This window comes from Myotis nattereri (genome assembly GCF_964212035.1).
Source record: "Myotis nattereri genome assembly, chromosome: 9".
NCBI lineage: Eukaryota > Metazoa > Chordata > Mammalia > Chiroptera > Vespertilionidae > Myotis > Myotis nattereri.
Genome location: NC_138084.1, coordinates 36,533,231 through 36,555,178, shown reverse-complemented (window position 1 = coordinate 36,555,178; position 21,948 = coordinate 36,533,231). Strand labels below are relative to the sequence as shown.

General features: G+C 41.9%; 1 protein-coding gene across 3 annotated transcripts in view; it reads right to left on the bottom strand.

The window, feature by feature from the left end:
- SBF2 (SET binding factor 2) overlaps positions 1–21,735 on the bottom strand; it is a 361,888-nt gene extending 340,153 nt beyond the window's left edge. For all 3 annotated transcript variants that reach the window (XR_013996414.1, XM_081099093.1, XM_081099094.1), the window contains exon 1: positions 21,515–21,735. Coding sequence is in view for 2 of the 3 variants with exons in the window: in XM_081099093.1 (XP_080955219.1) it covers positions 21,515–21,569 (55 nt within the window). In the remaining variant the exon portion in view is untranslated. The remainder of the gene's footprint in view (positions 1–21,514) is intronic.
- Between the last annotated feature and the right edge of the window lie 213 nt (positions 21,736–21,948).

Genomic DNA, 21,948 nt, shown 5'->3' with positions numbered 1-21,948 from the left:
TTGGCCCAGAAAAGAAGCTTTTAGCAAAATTGGCCATTGTTTATAGCACTTAGAAATGGTAAAAGATAGCAATAAATTTGAAAAATGAGAGGAAATAACGAGGTCAATCTAAGTAAACATTAAAATATTGATACAGCTTAACTAGGAAAGTCTAATAGTATTCAGCGTTCTATTTTTGTTTATGAAAAAGGAATGTCTGCAGGGTAATATATCTTCACAGATGTGACATTAACTTATCTACTTTTGCTACCATGTATTTGTTTTTTCTCTCCTTTATTTATACTTCAAATATTTATAACCATTTCCTCCAAAGAATGTGACAAACAGGTAGATTTGTTTTTCAAACAGTGCTTTCCTAGGCTTTTCATCCAGAGTCAACCTGATAAGGGGATAAAAGACCAGCTACTTGTTTTTGTTGAAGAAGCTTAACCGATGAATTGTCTTACACTACTGATGAACTAAATTATACTCTGATTTACTAGTACTATAGGAATAACCCCCCTCCTGCCCGCCCCCCACCCTCCCTGCCCCAGGCCCTCACCAAGTACTAATTCTTAACCTCTGAGAGTTTCTCTTTTCTGGGATTCCTCTTACTTTTCAGTATCTGTGGTCTCCCTGAACTCTGTCCTCTGGTTCCTCAAGACAGTAAGGTTGTGAGGTTTATATTAGAGTTTTAGGTACCCCCATGGTGCTGACTGGACTGCCCTCAGGCAAGAGTTGTGAGAAATAATCTAATTTCCAAGCACTGACTCCCCTTTAATATTTGCCTTCTTTTGGTCACTTTTTAGTTCCTTTAGGTAGTTTTGTTGTTGTTTTATAATTTATAGTTAGTTATCTACGGAAGATTTGATCTGGTAGGTATTATGCAGTCATATGAGAAACAGAATTCTCTCTCATTCCTTTTTGTGTGGGGAAATTCCCTTTATGATTATGTTCCCTGCTGTAGATACCTGCTTTTATATACATCATGTGCTAATTACTTAATTGTCATTTTGAATAGTGCCTTTTTAAAATTGCCTGATTCAAAGAGAAAAGTCATAATCCCTGATCTTAAGAAATAATTTAGTGGGGAAGACAATCCGGTAAACAGAAAATAGTAATATAAATAAAAGGAAGCTTGATAGAGGGACAAACAAGATACTATGAAGAGCATAGAAGTAGGTAAGCGATGAGACACAAGAAGATTTTTGGGAGGATGCAATTTCTTTGTTGTATCTGAGAAATACGGGGCTTAATAGGAAGAAGAGTGAAGCACATAGTAAATATGTGGGGCTAAGAATGAATAACTCTGTGGGAGAATTACAGGGAGTATTGGTGTGGCCAGAGTTGTAGGATATAGATGAGAATGTGTGAAAATATGAAGCCAGGGAGCCTGGACTGGAGCCAGATCATTAAATGCCTTAAATGACATGCACGAGGACTTTGTACTTTAAATTATAGATAGTGGGAAGCCACTGACATGTTTTAAGTGTGGGTGTGACATAAATCAAATCTGCATGCTAGAATGATCATTCTGATATTAGTGTACAGAGTGGGGAGCAATGGGAGATATGGATACCAATTAAGGCAAAAAATTATGAAGGCACAGGGAGTGGTGGTAGAGAGGAGGGGATGAATCCAAGTGAGAATTTAGAAATAGAAGAGGTGGGGCTTGGTAACAGATTTGTGATATATGTGGTATTAATAAACAAGGAGAAGTCTAGAATGTCTGGAAGTTATCCTTCCTCTTAAGAGATTATTTTTTTTTTAATATATTTTATTGATTTTTTACAGAGAGGAAGGGTGAGGGATAGAGAGCTAGAAACATCGATGAGAGAGAAACATCAATCAGCCGCCTCCTGCACATCTCCCACTGGGGATATGCCCGCAACCAAGGCACATGCCCCTGACCGGAACCGAACCCGGGACCCTTCAGTCCGCAGGCCGACGCTCTATCCACTGAGCCAAACCGGTTTCGGCTCTTAAGAGATTATTATAAATTACAGTGACATCTCTGTAGGGCTCAGAGTTTTTCCCCCTCATAAATATGATCAGGAAGCAGCAGCACATTTTGGCCTCTGATAGAGGCATTACTGTCTATGACGTGTAGCAGTAAGCATTTTATGATTTTTACAGTAGTGATACTTTCAGAGTAATAAATAGAAGAAACTATCTAAAGTTGTCAGTGATCATTTCATTTGCTTTTTATTTTCTTGAGCATGTAATCACAGATTTTACTACCTATTCCCCTCCCCGCCTCATGTTATATGAAGTAGTAACTTTTATCTTTAGCGGGTTGTTTTTGCTTTATTTTTAAAACAAAACAGTAAATAAACAGAAGACTATAAATAAAAGGTCTCCCTAACCTTGCCCACTCTCATTCCTGCTTCTTAAAGTAAGACCTCTTTTCAATTTGTTTATTTTTGTTTTGTTGGTGGACACATTATAGAGTAATGAATATATTGAACAACTTGATTTTTTTAAAATATATTTTTATTTATTTCAGAGAGGAAGGGAGAGAAAGAGAAATAGAAACATCAATGATGAGAATCACTGATAGGTTGCCTCCTGCACACCCCCCACTGGGGACCAAGCCTGCAAACCAGCATGTGCCCTTGATGGCATCAAACCCAGAACCCTTCAGTGCACAGGCTGACGCTCTATCCACTGAGCCAAACCAGCTATGGCTATACTGAACAACTTTATAGACAGCATCTACTGTTCTCCAATGTGAAAGATGGGGAATTTAGTAAACCCAATAACTAACTTCTCTCTCTATCTCCTATTTGTTTGGTATGTTAATATTGTTAGTCTAAAGCAGCGGTTCTCAACCTGTGGGTCGCGACCCCTTTGGTGATCAAACGACCCTTTCACAGGGGTCACCTAAGACCATTGGAAAACACATATATAATTACATACTGTTTTTGTGATTCATTACTATGCTTTAATTATGTTTAATTTGTTAACAATGAAATTGGGGGTGACCACAACATGAGGAACTGTATTAAAGGGTCACGGCAATAGGAAGGTTGAAAACCACTGGTCTAGAGGATACTTTGCTACTTTAAATATTACTAAACTTTTGTTGAATTATCACATACATGTATAGTGTCTGCTGGTTAGTTACTATGAAAGATAAATTAGTATTCTTTCTACCTATCTTGAGCTCCAGTATTATTTGTTGTGACTTTTTAGAATACTCATTTAGACATTAATTTATTTACAAATTTAAATATTTGCTTTCTCCTAAAATGAATTTTCTCTTTGTTATATCTAAACTTTCTAGTTTTTAATCCTTTAAATGTTTTTATTCTGAACTGATTATTCTTCCACATTCCTTAAGTTGTTTAACTCTAATTGGACACTATGTAATAAGGTTCAGAGAAAGTTCTGATGGGAAAATTACTCAGTTCCATTAGAGGAAACAGGAGAGAAAGATGAAAGAATTATGGTTATGGTCTTCAAACAGCTGAAGAGGAGTCATGTTAAAGAAGGTGACATCAACTGGCGAAAATGCTTAGAGAAGAATTTGACTAGGTGTAAAGAAAAAAAGTTTTAAAATAATTTAGATTTTACAACAAAAGTGACAATCTCTCAGGCCCCTTTTAGCATCACCCCCCACCCCCTTTCCTATTTAGAATTCCATATCTTTCCACTTCAACTTTGGTCTACTCTACCCTCAGCTTTCTTGTGCTGATTGTTCAGTACAATAATTTCAGCACTGGATGAGACTGAAAATTCTTTTTTTCTCATATGTTTTACAGTTATTAAGTCCTGCTGGAGATTGCATGACCATTTGACTTTGCCCCCTTAAAGATGAGAATAAGTTATTATGGAAGTACAGAAAAGGAACACTTAGTCTTGGGACACAAAGTGTCAGGAAACATTTCTAAAAGGAGATGACACTTGAAGTTAATCCTGTAAAGTGTGGAAGAGTTAACCTGACAATGAGGGAAAAGGAGATGGGATTGAAGAGGGAGAGCTTCTAGCCGAAGGGACAATATATTCAAAAACAGATAGGTGAGTTTGAATGGACCTGACTTGTTTGGGGTGCTGTTAAATAGGTTGTTGAAACTAGAGTGCTCATAAAGACATGCATCAAAGTTAGGTAAGTTTTAGATTAATAGAAATTTGACCATTATCCTGATTATGGTGAGAAGTCAGTTAACTGGAAGTAACATGCAATACAAATTCTGGCAGCATGATCTGGAGTAGGCAGCAGTGAAGTCAGGGAGAGCAATAGGAAGCTGTTACAATAGTCCAGTGGTTCTCAACCTTCTGGCCCTTTAAATACAGTTCCTCATGTTGTGACCCAACCATAAAATTATTTTCGTTGCTACTTCATAACTGTAATGTTGCTACTGTTATGAATCGTAATGTAAATATCTGATATGCAGGATGGTCTTAGGCGACCCCTGTGAAAGGGTCGTTCGACCGCCAAAGGGCTCGCGAACCACAGGTTGAGAATCACTACAATAGTCCCTGCAAGAAAGGATGAGGACCCAAAACAAAACTGTTGTAGTGGGCATGGGAGAATGCTGCAGTTCAAAATCATAAGAGGTTCACGCTCATTATTGATACAGGGAATTCTTCTTTATGAAAAAAGAAGATCACACACAGAGGTTCCTACAAGATGGCATTTACCTAGTTTTCAGTAATGCAGGCTCAGGAAACTGCATTATTAATAGGTTAAAACTCAGTTTGTCGCCGAGACCGGTTTGGCTCAGTGGATAGAGCGTCGGCCTGCGGACTGAAAGGTCCCGGGTTCGATTCCGGTCAAGGGCATGTACCTGGGTTGCGGGCACATCCCCAGTGGGAGATGTGCATGAGGCAGCTGATCGATGTTTCTCTCTCATCGATGTTTCTAGCCTTCTATCTCTCTCCCTTCCTCTCTGTGAAAAATCAATTATATTTAAAAAAAAAAAAAAAACTCAGTTTGTCTCCTGGAGAATACCACTTTTTAAAATGACAATGAGAAACGTAACTTTCAGAATGAGAGTACTTCTTAATAGTCTTCCTGACCATTACCTTCTTTCCCTATAGCAGTGATGGCGAACCTATGACAGGCGTGTCAGAGGTGACACGCAAACTCATTTTTTTGGTTGACTTTTCTTTGTTAAATGGCATTTAAATATATAAAATAAATATCAAAAATATAAATCTTTGTTTTACTATGGTTGCAAAGTTCAAAAAATTTCTAGATGTGACATGGCACCAGACTTAAGGTTTTTCAAAATGCTGACACGCCGAGCTCAAAAGGTTCGCCATCACTGCCCTATAGGCTACTTTGTTTCTGGACATGATTTAGGTTCCACCCTTCAGATACACTTTGCTTTGGAACTGAACCATGTGGATATAGAGGTGAACTTGAATTTTGCTGGCATGGATTATGAAAGTAAGAGGATGCTTGGTTCTGAGCTAGCAGTTTGTGGGGTAGCTTTCTAATTTAGTGAGTGGTTTTCTATTTCTAGGAAGCTTCCTTGTTTGCCAGCTTCCTGCAGTGATGGTGACAGCATTCCTGATGTGGCCAAAGCAGAGTGGTTCTGTGGACTAGTTGTTTCTGGGAGCTCTGTCATTCTAGAACCTGCCTCTTCATTTTTCCAGTGATTTTATGACTATTTGATACTTGTATTAAATCCTTTTTGCTTAAACTACCTAGACTGGACTATGATCCTGGACCAACATTACAATTGGTACTAAAAGTGTTACAGGTAACAGTTCCTCAAGGCATTGGAAGGGTCATTGGTAATCAGTTCATGGCACCTAGTGGTGAAAGTTACTTGTTTTCCCTTGGAATGAAATACCTATTGAAGCTGTGGTGCACTTGTAAGCAGAGGAATGGGGGGGCGAGGAGGGGGGGCGGGTGTCAGACCATACCTGGGTTCAGCAATCTCAGTACTTGGGTTCTGGCTAGAAAAGGATTCAGAGCCAAGACCCAGACTGTAAGAGAACATTTATTTGTTAAATCACAGAGGTAGAAGAAGTAATTCCCAGAAGAAATGGGCTTAGAAATGAGTTATGGAGGTAAAACAAAGGCCCTGGGAGCTTGGGAGTGAGGAAGCTAATGGTAAGGCGCCTGGACCCAGGAGGGGGAGAGGAGTGGGAGGAGAAGGGAAGGGAAGGGAAGGAAAAGGAGAGGCAGGGGCATGCTCCCAGGAGGGAAAGCGCACTGGGTCCTCCTTCCAAGGATTTTAAAGGTGGAGATTTTAGGGGAGGTCCCAAGGGGCTATCTTAATAGAATATTCAGTGGTTTTCCAGGTATATCCTTTCAGGGTTGTGGTCTCCACTGATTAATTGGTCGAGTCAGGACAGGGGGTCATTACTCCATGCAGTTGGTCCTGATGTCAGCCAGTGGCCGGTTTATTTTGCTTATCTGGGCCAGGAGCTGAAATACAACTGAGGCATAGATGTTATCTCTAGGGAGGATCCAAACCACATGACCAGCGATATGCTAGGGGAGGAAAAGTCACCTGCTCATGTCTGTCTAACTGCCTACAACAGACTGAGTGGTGATGTGCAGGAAACAAAGTGATATAAAAATTATATGAGGATTGCATGATGTTCAACTCTGCTGCAGAGTTTAAAGGAGCAATTCTTAGCCTGGGGTGATTTTGCCCTCCTAGAGCTATTTAGCAAAGTGTGGAGACATTTTAGTTGTCCTAACTGGGGGAGGAGGATGCTACTGATATCTAGTGGGTAGAGACCAGGAATGCTGAAATAGAGAACTGCTTCCTCCCCGCCATAATAGCAAAGAGTTATCTGAACCAAAATGTCAATAGTGCTGAGATTTAGAAACTCTGATTTAAAGGAAATGGCAGGGATAGAGTTTTAAAGTCTTGCTTCAGTTTTAAAATTTGAAGTTATGGGTAAGAATTAAAGAGTTTGTGACTGGCTTAAAGGAATCTGTTATAAATATTTTTTAAGATTTTTAAAAAATTAATTTTTAGAGAGAGAGGAAAGGAGAGGGAGAGAGAGAGAAACACTGATGTGATAGGCTGCCTCCTACAAGCCCTCTACTGAGGATCAAGCCCACAACCTGGGTGTGTGCCCTGGAAATCCAACTGGCAGCCTTTCTGTGCACGAGACGATGCCCAACCAACTGAGCCACACCGGCCAGGGCCTTCTTACAGTTTTTAATGCCAGGGCTGTCAGAGCCAAAATCAGGTGCACAGTCCAAGCCAACAAGTTGTTGAACTTCAATATAGGTTGAAGCCACAGCTTAATCGGGTCTCTTAAGTATAAGCTGGGGCAGTGATTGGGAAAGAGTATGAGTCCAATATTAGAATGGTGACACTGAAGTATTTGGATGACTCCAGGAATCATTACCCTATAATTTTTATTAAGTCTCCCTTGCCAACAGAAGCAACCCCCCTTTCGTTGGCTGGTAAGAATGGATCTGCCTTGCTTAAAGGTGTTATGACCTCACCTTGTACGCCATGCTTCACATGTGGTCTCTTCACTAGAAGCAGACCCTGACACCTGGTGGTTAACTACTGATCTATCAAATACCTTAAAAAAAGAAAAAAGAAAAACATAAACACACACACACACACACACACACACACACACACACACACCAGAAAACATTAGAAATAGCCAACAATGTAGTATTCAGTATTCAATATTCAGACATACTCACAAACACAGTAAGGAAAATACACATTGGCAGCCTCAACTTAGTCACAGGGTCCTACCTGAATCATCCTGTAGAAAAGGAAAGACTTTCTTATACCTTCCAAAAGAAAAGACCTGAAATGGCTCAAACTGGCCCAGCTTAACGTAAGGGGTGGGAGTAACTAGAAGTGACACTTTCCCTGGGACCACAATGAATAGAATTCATGCTTCCCCTATTACTCAGCCATAAACAAGAATGAAATCTTACCATTTTTGACAACATGGATGGATCTATAGGGTATTATGCTAAGTGAAATAAGTCAGAGAAAAACAAATACCACATGATTTCACTTACATGTGTAATCAAAAGAGTAAAATAAAAGAACAAACAAAATAGAAACAGACTCATAGATACAGAGAACAGACTGATGGTTACCAGAGGTGAGGAAGGATGGGGGGGAGGGGGGGAGGGCTGGGTGAAAAACGTGAAGGGATTAAGAAATACAAATTGGTAATTACAAAACAGTCACAGGATATAAAGTACAGCATAGGGAATATAGTCAATAATATTATAATAACTATGTCCGGTGCCAGGTGGAAATATCAGGGGTACCATTTTGTAAAGTATATGATTGTCTAACCACTATGCTATACATCTGAAACAAATACACAACAATATTGAATGTAAACTGTAATTGAAAAATAAAATTAAAGTAGATATGCTTCCCAAAGGAAGGGAAGTTGGGCAGAAAATTAACATATGTTCACTTAAATGTACATATCTGTTGACCCAGCAATTCTACTTCTAGGAATTAAAACTTAAACTATTATTATGAGCCAGACACTGTTTAAATAATTTACAGAAATAAACTCATTTAATCTTTAAAATCTACCTCTATGAGGTAGATACTACTATTTATTATTATCCCATTTTCTAGACACAGAAAAATTAATTAACTTGTCTAAGGCCAGAACTACTAAATATTAAACAACCTGTCTAAAGCCAGAACTACTAAAATTAAATAACTTGTCTAAGGCCATGAGTCAAACCCAGATCACCTGGCTCCATCCCATGCTTTTATATATTAAACTTTACTGCCTCTCTCTTTATCTACATGTTCCAAGAAATTAAAGATGAATGCAAAGATTTAGCTAGGAGGATTCATCACTGCACTATTTATAACAGCAAAAATGTAGAAGTAACCAAAATGTCTAATCATAAGAGATTAATTGGTAAAATTATATGTATATTAAATTATGTTAAGACCGGAGAAACCAAGATGGCGGCATAGGTAAACACCGGAAATTGCTGCCTCGCACAACCACTTCAAAAATACAACTAAAAGACAAAACGGACATCATCCAGAACCACAGGAAGGCTGGCTGAGTGGAAATTCTACAACTAGAAGGAAAGAGAAAAGCACACTGAGACTCAGAGGAGGTGCGGAAGTAAAGTGCAGAGGTACAGAGGCCAACGTGGAAAGGGCTGGCAACTGAGGACACAGTTGTCTTTTTCAATTGGGAGGGAGACACAAGCTCCTGATGGCCCTGACTCCAGATCCGGGCGAGTCTCTGGGGACCCAGACTCATATGGGGAGAAACTGGACTGTCTGCCAGCAGGCAGAACTCGGAACTCGAGGGCAGCTTTCTCTCAGAGGTGCTTGCAGCGATGACCCTGGGCCACTGAGACCCGGGACCTCTTAGGGCAGGGCTGAGGATCAGCCATAGCTGCTTGCTCCGCCCTCTTATTCCCTGAGACCCCGCCCCACCCAAGCTGTGCTAAGAGGCTTTTGCATATGAAAGGCCTGGCCCTTTGCAATCTGAAAATTACCTAACAAACTGCAATTGGGTCAGAGAGACCCAGAACTTCCAAGAGAAGGCCCAAAGACCCACAGCAGCTTGCACTGCTTCACAGCTGGGCCTCATCTGGGCACCTCCAAACCCCAAACAAAGAAGAGGAACCTGCAGATCTCTCCATAGCTCCTGCTGAGTAGCCTCAGGCAGAAGCTAAATTAGCACCTCCTTAGAGATCCAAGAACCAGTGTACCCAGTGGTCAGAGTGGGACTATCCAGATTACAACTCCTCAGATCCATAAGGGACACACTCAGGGGGCAGACTCAGTGAGCACCAAAGCCCCACTGAAGCAAGTCTTGCCCCATAAGAGTGTCTCCAGCACAGAAGTTCTCCAACCATAGACACAGCTGATTCTCACAGCCAATTGGCCTGGAGGTCAATTCCTCCCAGTGATACCAACTACGATCAAGGCTTAACTACAACAAGACTGTGCACACAGCCCACTAAGGGGTGCACCAAGAGTGTCCACCTCAGGTAATTGGGGAGGCTGAGCCACTGGGCCCTATAGGACACCTAGCACAAAGAGCCACTCCATCAACACAGGAAAGCATAAAAAAATGTGTAGACAAAGAAACAGGTCACAAATGACAGAAATGGAGGAAAGCAACTACTGGATATAGAGTTCAAAACCACACTTACAAGGTTTTTCAAGAATTTTCTAGAAACCACTGATAAATTTAGTGAGACCCTCAAGAAATCTAATGAGACCCTCGAGGATATGAACAAGGACCAACTAGAAATTAAGCATACACTGACTGAAATAAAGAATATTATACAGAGTTCCAACACCAGACAAGAGGATCCCAAGAATCAAGTCAAAGATTTGAAATACAAAGAAGCAAAAACCACCCAACCGGAAAAACAAAAAGAAAAAAGAATCCAAAAATATGAAGATAGTGTAAGGAGCCTCTGGCACAACTTCAAGCATACCAACATCTGAATTATGGGGGAGCCAGAAGAGAGAAAGATATTGAAAACTTATTTGAAGAAATAATGACAGAAAACTTCCCCTACCTGGTGAAAGAAATAGACTTACAGGTCCAGGAAGCGCAGAGAACCCCAAACAAAAGGAATCCAAAGAGGACCACATCAAGACACATCATAATTAAAATGCCAAGGGCAAAAGACAAAGAGAGAATCTTAAAAGCAGCAAGAGAAAAACAGTCAGTTACCTACAAGGGAGTACCCATACGACTGTCAGCTGATTTCTCAACAGAAACTATGCAGGCCAGAAGGGAGTGGCAAGAAATATTCAAAGTGATGAATAGCAAGAACCTACAACCAAGATTACTTTACCCAGCAAAGCTATCATTCAGAATTGAAGGTCAGATAAAGAGCTTCACAGATAAGGAAAAGCTAAAGGAGATCATCCACCACCAAACCAGTATTATGGGAAATGTTGAAAGGTATCCTTTAAGAAAATGAAGGGGGAAAAAAAGGTAAAGATACAAATTATGAACAACAAATACACATCTATCAACAAGTGAATCTAAAAATCAAGTGAATAAATAATCTGATGAGCAGAATAAACTGGTGAATATAATAGAATCAGGGACATAGAAAGGGAGTGGACTGACTATTCTCAGGGGGGAAAGGGTTGTGGGGGGTGCGGGAAGAGACTGGACAAAAATCGTACACCTATGGATGAGGACGGGGGGAGGGGGGTAAGGGCAGAGGGTGGGGTGGGAACCGGGTGGAGGAGGGCTATGGGGGGAAAAAAGAGGAACAACTGTAATAATCTGAACAATAAAGATTTAATTTTTAAAAAAATTATGTTAAGACCCTTTGTAGCTCTCCTAGCTGGTTTGGCTCAGTGGATAGAGTGTTGGGCTACGGACTGAAGGGTAAAGGATTCTATTCCAGTCAAGGGCACATGTCCGGATTGCAGGTTCAATCCCCAGTAGAGGACGTGCAGGAGGCAGCCAATCAATGATTCTCTGTCATCACTGATGTTTCCCTCTCTCTCTCTCTCTCTCTCTCTCTCTCTCTCTCTCTCCCTCCCTCCCTCCCTCCCTCTCTCTGAAATCAATAAAAATATATTAAATCAAAAAACACGGTGGCTAATAAAAATTAGTTATATATATATATTTTTTTATTTAGAATATGGAAAGTTATCAGTATTACAGTTAAGTTTTTAAAAACACAGACTGCATAAACAAACAAAAACTGAACTTTTTCTGTAAGAAGTAAAATAGAAATGATATATATAGATGCATATGGATGCACACAAAAACCTCTGAAAAGTTATCTGTTAAAATCTCAGCAGTACACAACTTCATACCCACTAAGATGGCTATAAATAAAAAGGACAGATAACAACAAAGGAGTAGCAACTGCAAAGTTAAGGAGAACAACCTTGACTCCTTAGGAGAATGGCAAGTATTTCACTATAGTTGAGACTTACTCATTTGCCAATTATCAGTTACTCACAAATTTCCTTAATTCTTTCAACAATTTCGATAGCCTCAAAACTCATGACATATAAGTACAAATAACTCTTGACAGTATGCTGATTTCACCATACCATTTCTTTAAAATTATCCATTAAAAATAAACAATCCCCACTGAGCCTCTATGTAATACTAGAGGCCCGGTGCACGAAATTCATGCATGGGGGAGGGGAGATACCCTCAGCCCAGCCTGCACCCTCTTCAATCCAGGACCGCTAGGGGGATGTCCTACTGCCTCTCGCAATCCGGGACCGCTGGCTCCTAACTGCTTGCCTGCCTGCCTGATCGCCCCTAACCACCTCTGCCTGCTGCCTGATTGCCCCTAACTGCTCCTCTACTGGCCTGATTGCCCCTAACTGCTCCCCTGCTGGCCTGATCACCCCTAACTGCCTCTGCCTCTCCCCGCACCCAGGACCCAAGATTCCCTCCTCCGGCTGGTCGCAGACACCCAGGACTTGGGCTTCCCTCCTCTGCCACAGGGGACCATGGGCAAGAGGCTTTGCCTGGGCCACAGCCACAGGCACTGACGCCCGGGACTATAGGGTGGGCGACTTGTCCATCTCCCAAGCTGCAGCCACAGCCACTGGTACCTGGGACTGTGGGGCAGGCAGCTTGTCCCTCTCCCAGGCTGAAGCCTGGCTGGTCCCCATTCCTCTCTCCCCAGTGTTGAAGGTCTGAGCAGTTGAGGTGTGAGGGTGTAACAACCATTTGCATATTAGCTCTTTATTATACAGGATGTTCATAGGAGAAAAGACCAGTTATGTTGTTTTGTTTTGGCTTTTAAATTAGATGCCTTGGTGACTAATTATTATTTGATCATTAGTAGGACAAAAACAGAACCATTATTCAAGAGAGTAAAAAGAAAACAACAGGACAGACAGCCTTCAGAAATCACTCCTTCAATTTAACTGTACAAACTAAATCAGTCCAGGATTTAGATGTTTTGAGGCTTCAACTATTTTGATTTTTAAAACTGCTTCAATTAACATTCATCCCTGCTGAGTAATAAAAATGGTATCATTATTTGTTCAGATCAAAATCAAACAGGAAAGATTACAAAGCATTAATTAAATATATATAAACACATAGTTCTACAAAACTTATTTTTCTTTTAAAAGTTACAAAAACATGATGCTTGTTTAGCTGTACTTTGATTTGTACATGAATGCTATGACCATGTTTCTGGGCAACAAAGTTTTGTCAATGTTGGGAAAATGGCTGGAAAACAGTTACAAATACAAAGATGCCCTCTTCCCACACTTCCCTATGTGTATCTCCTTTACTTGTGTGAATTCTAATATAGCAGACCAGTTGGTACTGTAATTTAAGGCCTGTAGGTAAGGAATGGAATATCTCCTGAAGTGCATTTCTGGTATAATTATCCAGAAAAGGTAGATCCTTGGACAGTAAATTAGAACCCGTAAAGTGGACCTTAGCTAGAATGGTGGTGGTGGTGAGAATGGCACCAGGTGTAGACAGGTGGGGTCAGACAGAACCTGGGTTCAGCAACCTCAGTATTTGAGTTCTGGCTAAGAAAGAATTCAGAGCCAAGACTCAAACTATAAGAGTAAGTTTATATAGAAATCACAGAGGTGGAAGAAGTGAGTGGTAGAAGAAATGGGCTCAGGAAACAAGTTACAGAGACAAAAGAAGGGCCCTTGGAGCTTAGGAGAAAAGAAGGTAATGGAAACACAAGAAGAAAGGGAGGGGAAAGGCAAAAGTGTGCTCCCAGGAGGGAGAGCACACTGGGTCCTCCTGAGTCCTCCTGAATTCTCTGTCCTAAAAGCTTTTAAGGGTGGAGATCTCAGAGGAGATCCCAGGGTAGGATCTCAATAGAATATTCATCAGCTTTTCAGGTGGGTCCTTTCAGTGGTCTCCACTGATTAGTTGGCTCCAGGGCTGGGGTCATTAGTCAGTGCAGCTGGTCCTGAGGTCAGCCACAGGGTTGCTTGTCTGGTTTTGCTGCTTTTCTGGGCCTGGAGCTAGAAGTTATCTCTAGGGAGGAAAGGTCAGGGGGTCTAAGCTGCATGACCAGTGATGTTGTTGCAAATGGTAAGATTTCATTCTTTTTTATGGCACGTAATAGAAGGTGTTCCAGGTAAAGTGTTACCCTGGGGAAGGGAGGGAAGTCCTTGTTTTCCCAGTTTGGGCCTTTGCTAGGCACCTGGAGCACGTTGCCCTGATAACCTTTTGTACCTGGCCAATGGTCTTTGCTCTGCTCATATCTGTGTAATTGCCAACCACTGATAGATCTGACAAGTATGGACTGTCTGTGTAGCCCCCATCTAAGGCCTAGACTTAAGGAGCCATGTTGAAAGGAAAGATAACCTCCATCATATGATGGCAGACCAGAAATGAGATAGGACAATACCCCTGTATGAGACCACAGGCAGAAAAGGAGTAAACTCTCTTTAGACCTCACTATTTCTGCAATTTAATCGAAAATGTCTTATTAAGCACTAATTGGCCAGATAACTCTGTGATATAAAAAATTAAATTTTTTTAAAATATATTTTTATTGATTTCAGAGAGGAAGGGAGAGAGAGATAGATACATCAGTGATGACAGAGAATCACTGATCAGCTGCCTTCTGCACGCCTCCTACTGGGGATCAAGCCCGCAACTGGGGCATGTGTCCTTGACTGGAATTGAACCTGGGGCCCTTCAGTCCACAGGCCCACGCTCTAGCCACTGAGCCAAACCGGTTAGGGCTAAAGTCTTTTTATACTAAAGAGAAAGCATTCAAAGTTTCCCAATCAGATACTTTATTTTTAAAGATTTTTTTATTGATTTTTAGAAAGAGAGGAAGAGAGAGAGACATTGATGTGAAAGAGCAAAACATTGATCTGCAGCCTCCTTCATGCCCTTACTGGGATCGAGCCTACAACTCAGGCATGTGACCTGCCCAGGAATCCAAATAGCAACCTTTCAGTGCACGGGACAATGTCCAATCGAGACACACCAGTCAGGGCTCCAACCAGATATTCTTACCTCTCAATATTAGATGATTCAAACAAATGGTCTTAATCTGGTGCCTCCACTTCCTATCCTTTTTCCTGCTTAAAGTTTTGCAACTTGATTTAACAACACAACATTCCGCTGAAACAATGCTGGAGTAAAATTATCCTTGATATAAATTCTGAAAAGACAGCATGCTGTACTGAAATACAGACATGAAGAAATTTCTCATCCAGGATTTGCCAATTAACAGCTGTGTAACCACTCACAAGTAACAATGGGGGGTAAGAGGATAAAGAGGTGTACTGGCTCCTTATCCATAAAATGGATTAAATTAGATGACTACTACAATTAACTTTCAACTCTAAAATTTTATGAAATGCAAAGATCTTCATTAACTCCATCATTCATTGATCTCTATCTGCCACACCTGACACTGAGTAATATTCTCTCACTTTTTCCAGCTTTCGATTTCTGAAACAGAAAATTCTAATTTATAGTGGTTATGTCTTTTCATGTAAACATATAGAGTTAGCCTTTCATGTAAAAAATAGTAATAATCCGGAAGGCAATTACGACAATCCCTCTATAAGTCATTAGGGACCCAGATTCTCTCTAGGGTGTGGGCCCCTAGCTATATGGTCCAAATTGGCTGTTGGAGCTCCAGTCTTTCTATCAGCATGCTAGTCTCAGGAGGGAGAAAAGCTAGGAAGGCATACCCTCATCCTTAGTAATATTTTTGGGATACTGTGCTCATCATTTCCGCTTACATCCAACTGGCCAGACCTTATTCACAAGAACTTATTCACATGTTTTAATATCTGTTAGGAACCTGAAAACAGTCTCTCTTTTGCATGGTCAAATATACAGCCAAAAAATCAGAGGTTCGATCACCATTGAGGAGAACAGCCATTGGCAAAAATTAAAACTCTCTCCCAATGCCTTTTTCTATGGTTCCTTTTCTTTTTCATCCTCTTAGCAATAGTGTTCCCCAAAGCTCAGTCCTTGGTCCTCTATTCCTGTCTCTACACCTACTTTCTGGGAGTACTCACACAGTATCATAGCTCCATCTACTCTAATGACTCTCAAATCTTTGTATCCAGCCCCTACCTGTTCCATCTTTTGAAGTCTCCATTCAGATAGTATCTGGAGGTGGGGCCATAATGATGGTATTTGAAAGTGAGTAGGTCATGACGACAGAGCCCTCATGAATGGGATCAGTGCCCTTAGAGACCCTAGAGAGCTTTCTTGACCCTTCCACCATGTGACAACATGGTAAAAAGAGGGCCATCTATGAGTCAGGAAGCAGGCCCTCACGAGACCCTGAATCTGCCTGTGCCTTGACCTGGGACTTCCCAGATTCCAGAGAAATAAATGTTGTTTAAGCCACTCAGTCTATGGTAATTTGTTATAGCAGTCCAAATGGACTAAGATATTATTTTTAGTCATCATTATACATGACATCTTCAGAGCTTTTGATACTTACTCATCATTTCCTCTTCTTCAAAATTCTCTACACCTAGGGTTTCCATGATACCACACTACCTCGATTCTCTTGCATTTCCACTGACCACTCCTATTCAGTTTCCTGACGACTATTGGTCTAGCTACCTCTTAAATATTGAATTTTCTCTGGGTTCAATTCTTAGGGCACTCTTCTTTTCACTTTATACACATTTCCTGAACAATCTCATTTGTTCCTTTATATCTGAAAATCAGCTGGCTATAAGTAATTGCAACTTAAATCTCTAATCTTGACTTCTCGCCTCACCTCCACCCATATACCTAAACACCTCTCTACCTTGATTATAGGCAGGTACCTTTAATTCAACATATCCAAAGCTAAGCTCAGCAGCCTTCCTTCATCCATATTCATTTCTTCCCTTAAATGCCCTATTTGCATTCACAGCATCATCTCCCACCCAATTACCCAGGCTAGAACTTTTGTTACCCTCAATTATTCCTTCTTTTTTACAGCTCACCTCCATTCATTACTAAATCTGATAATTTTAGTTTTCCAGTTCTAGAATCCATACCTCCCTTTCCATTTCCACTGTAAATCTCCTGAGTTTTCTCACATTTGTCTTTCTCACTCCAGTGCATCGCCATCTGAACCACATTTCTATGTTGTTTCCTGCTTTTCAAGAACCCCTACTTCTCAACAGGCCTCACTGCCTACAGAGGCAAGGCTAACTTTGATAGTCTGATATACAGAACTTTTCCCAGTCTTATCCCAACCCACTCCAATATCCAAGCATACCTAAATTCTCATCTACACTATACTTCTTTACATCCCTGGAACAAGACATTCACATATTTATGTGTTTTTCTCTCTGCCTGTAATCTCCTCTACCCTCCTTTCCACAGGGCAATGTGCACTCATCCTACATAACTTGGTTTAAACACCACCTCTCATAAGAAGTCTTCTTTTTCCCTCAGCAAAAGGATCCATCTTCTTCTTTATCATTAGTTATTTCAAGGCTGTCTCCATTAATGACTTAGGAACAGAGTCTTACTCTTTACTCATTTATTTTTGTTCTAGCATCAGCACAATGCCTGGAAAGCAATAAATACTTGTCAAAGCAATGAATTCCAAATGGTTCTTAACAGTTGGCAACAAATAGCAACCAAGAAATCCCAACTACTTCAATACAAAATGGGGGAGAGGGAGGAAACCCAGGCTGACTGTAAATTACAATAGTTCAATAATAACCAATTATTTTTAAAAATATTTCAAACTATGGTATTTCAGGTATTGTGCATAAATTTACCTTTCTGTTTATCTCACTGAGATAGTTTAAATAAAACTAATGAAATATCTAAGAAATATTTCAAATGCTTTCTCTACTATACATAAGCAGGTTGATATGAAAATATAAGAACCTCAGATGATTATGATATTTGACTAAGTTAAATACCATCTAGATTAATGGGCTGCAAAAGTAAACAAAAAAGGAAAAAGTAAAGTCTTATGAAGGACTTAACCCATGTGGTCATTATCAATTTTTCTTGGACAAATTTCAGTAAAAGAAAGGGAAAAAAAAGATAGCTGGATAAATAACTTAACCTATTAGAAACAAATGATATCTCCTAATTATTGTGCCCCTGTACAAATGCAAAATCAGGAAAATGAAGTCCTGATTTCAAATTATCAAAATTGTCATCCTATGTACCAAAAAATTGCCGGTTTGATTCCCAGTCAGCGCACATACTGATCGATGTTTCTCACATCAATGTTTCTCTCTCTCTCTCAATCTCTCTCTTTCCCTTCCTCTCTCTAAGTATGTCCTCAGGTAAGGATTAAAAAAATAAAATTAAACTGTTATAAAAAATCAGTGGTTTTCAAGCTATATTCTCAGCATGAGAATATAATGTTCTCAGCATGAGAGTAGTATAAATACAGTAGTATTATAAGAGCACAAAACTGGAAACAAGTTAAATACACAGAAATATTAAACAAATAATATATTAAAGATAACAGAAGCTGGATTTTTCACTGACAGAGAAGAATGTTACAAATATGAAAAAGAATAAAAGTAGAATGGGTCCTGGAATGTTGAATTGAAATTGGAGGTATTGGTGTGAACTCATTGCTTTCAATACATAAGCAAAATATATAGGTGTGAATGTGCATGTGAGTATGTATACATACATATATTTCCCAGCTCCGTCCACTGGGACAGAGTAACAACCCAACAATAACAACCCAACAACAAAAACCACACTGGCACTGAGATCTTAGCTTCTAAATGTCATTCTCTACTAAAAGGATCCAGGGTTTCCTAGAGAAATAAGTGGCTGATTCCAGGACTAAGGCAAGGTCAATACAAGATAAGCCCAGAACATACTCCTGTGCCAAAAAGTAAAGACACTCTCAAAGAATGATGGGCCATGTCCTAACAACACAGTAGCCAGCTTGAATGGGCTCTCACTGGCTAGATGGGAAACAATTTGAACCTCCAAGGAAATAGTAACAGAATATTATCCACTAAAAACACAAAAAACCACCAGCCATACAGATATAATGAAATACCTTAAAAGTTTGATGAGGAACAAGACATTTACATAGTTTCCAAGTAATCCTCACAAAAACTGTTTCCTACATATTAACTTTATAGTGGAGAACCCTCGCAGGCATTGCTTTATATCAAGTAATCAAAGTGAAATTGCACACCAGCTAACAGGATGCGATGTGCATCCCTTCTATGATATTCCTGCCCAAGTACATAGCCTGGATGTGTCTAACCATAACAGAACATATAATCCCAAACTGAGGGATTATCTGTTCTACAGATAACTACAAAATAACTGCCCTGTAAATTTTGTAAGTTTCAAGATTATGAATGTCAAAAGCTGAAGGCGTTGTGCCAGATTAAAGACTGAAGAAACATAACAAATAAATGCCACACATAATCAAATTGGACCCTTCTGCCAGTAATGGCACAGTCAGCAAACAAAACTTAACCCTTTGCGGTCGTATTAAATTTGGACATGGGTGTCGTACTGGTCGGAATTAATTTCCATTGAAAGAGCAGTGATACATAACATGCAAGATTATGAAGGATAAACAAGATTTATTAATTCTTTTTTGGAACTACGTCACTACTAGTAGAATCACTATAAACGTTATCACTTTCTACGTCAGAGTCAGTATTCAAGGTGCCAAAATAAAACTCTTCATCGATACTTTCAGATTCGCAGTACACTTCTTTCGGTAACTTTCTTTTTGCCATTTTGGAGTATTATTTTGAAATATCTTAACAAGCGAGAATGTCTAATTACAGTTAAACGTAATTTGTAAAGCTTTATTTGAAATTCTGCGAAGTATCTCCGAAGCTTGTCGATTTCTTCCCTCTCAAAAGGCGACTGACACGCCACGGTGTTTTGCATGGCGAGTGTGGAACGACCACGTTTGTTTATATTGAGTTTCGATATCTCCGATTTGTCAGGGCAATGTTTTGGTTCGTGACAAGGTCGCTTAGACACTTAAGAGCTTTCAGAGAAATTATGAACTGATACATGAATGAACAGAGTTAAGATTCGTAGGGTTCCTTGCTGTGGTGTCTGAAAGCAGACATACGACCGGAAGGGTAAAAAAGCTTTGGTGGCTGAGAGTAGACAAATGACCGCAAAGGGTTAACCCACTTGGAGAACTGGGTGGAGTACTATATTGGTGTCAATTTCCTGATTTTGATGAGTGTATTGTGACTTTGTAGAAGAATATGCTTGTTTGTAGAAAATACACACTTAAGCATTCTGGGGTGATAGGACATCAACAAGGTCAGCAGCTCCAGGGGGAAAATTCTTTGCACCATACTTGCAAGTTTTCTGCGAGTTTGTGATCGTTCTCAATTTTTTTTTAAAATGAGAAAAGAACAATGTCGCTAAAAATGAAATTATGTTAAAAAACCAACTGTGATTCTCCATAATGTTGATCTTCCTAAGAAAGAGACACCAGACTATGCAAAATTACTAGGAAATAATACATACAATTTTGGATCCAGAAGACACTTTAAACATAGCCCAACCCCTTTTCTGAACAGTTGACCTCAATCAAGTCATGAGCAGGTGAAAGGTTAAAGAATATCAAGGGTTCCCACTAAAGGTTACTAGGAGAGGAACTGTGAAAGGAACAGTGGACTGAGAGTGGGCGGAACAATGGTATTTTGACGCTACAAATAACTGTAGCCATCAGCAAAACACAGTCTCAACTTTATTTCCCTCTGGAAAATAAAGGGACTGTCTAGTTGACATCTACATAACATTCCTTGCAAATGTGCAACCAGATTTACCCGGAAAGAGTTGTGTTTCCCCAGATCAAGGTACTATTCCAGGATGCTTAGCGATACAGGAGTGCAGAGGGATTCCAACACAACATACAGGTGCATGTACCCTGACTCCTAAGCAGCAGAACTTCATCAATTACGTTAAAATGCCATACGTCTGCCAAACTATTCCTTACGAATAAAACTTTGAGACGAGTGGGGAAGGCTCCTAGGATCACCTTCAAGCGATCTACTGAAAAGACAGGGCTCAGAATCACTCTCAAATGACGGGTCACACGTGTCCTGAAGCAGCAGGGCGCGATTCCTAGAAGTGTCCGCAAGCGCAAGGATCCCTCCTCTCCCTTCCCCGGGAGGCCCGCGAGTGCACGGGGCGGGGACCCGCGCGCTCCCCGGGAGCCGGGGGCGAGGAGCACGGGACTGAAGGCACTTCCTCTCGGCGAGGACGGCCCCCCCGCGTCACCGGTTACTCACTCAGGACGCAGGGCAGGAGCGGGTCCCGGAGGCACTGGGCGCAGTGGGCGCCCGCCCTCCCAGCCCTGCGGTCCGGGCCCCATCCCGCCCGCGCCCGGGCGCTGCCCTGGGTCCTCGGCCCCCGCCTGAGCGAGGATCCCGGCGCGAGGATCGCCCCCGGCCCGCCCCGCCCCGCCCAGCCCCGGGGCCAGAGGGACGCGACCTCCGCCCCTCCCCCGCCCTCGTGCCGGTCGCACACGCCCACCGCGAGGCTCCGCGGGGCCGGGAAGGCCGGACGCCGACCCCCCTCCGACGCGGCCCGCCGGGCCCTTCCCGCCTCCCGCCCCGCCGCGCCGCCCGGCCCCGCGCCGCCCACTGGCCCGCAGCCGGGGGGCGGGGGCGCCGCCCACCCCCAGCCTCACCTGGCTTCTCGTGGTCGTAGCCGACGACGATGAAGTAATCGGCCAGCCGCGCCATGGCCGCCGCCGCCGCGCCCGAGAAGCGGGTGCCCGTCGCCGCCCTCGCCGCCGCCGCCCACCGTGCCCGGGAGGGCTCAGCATTTTCCCTGCGGCGGCAGCGGCGGCAGCGGCGACACTTCAGCCATGTTTGACACCCGAGGCCCGCTCTGCGCCTGCGCCGCGCCCGCGCCGCCCCCTCCCCCACCCGCCGGCCCGGGCCCGGCCGGAGCCCACCCCCACCCTCCGCGGGCGGCCGCTCCCCGGGCGCGGCGAGCGCTCAGCCCCAGGTACGCCCGCCACGTGCGGCCACCGCCGCAGCGCGAGGCGGTTCGCTTTGCAGAACTGGCTGCCCCCGGGTGGCTCGCCTCCGCCTCCCCCTCCTCGATTTTTCCTAGAGC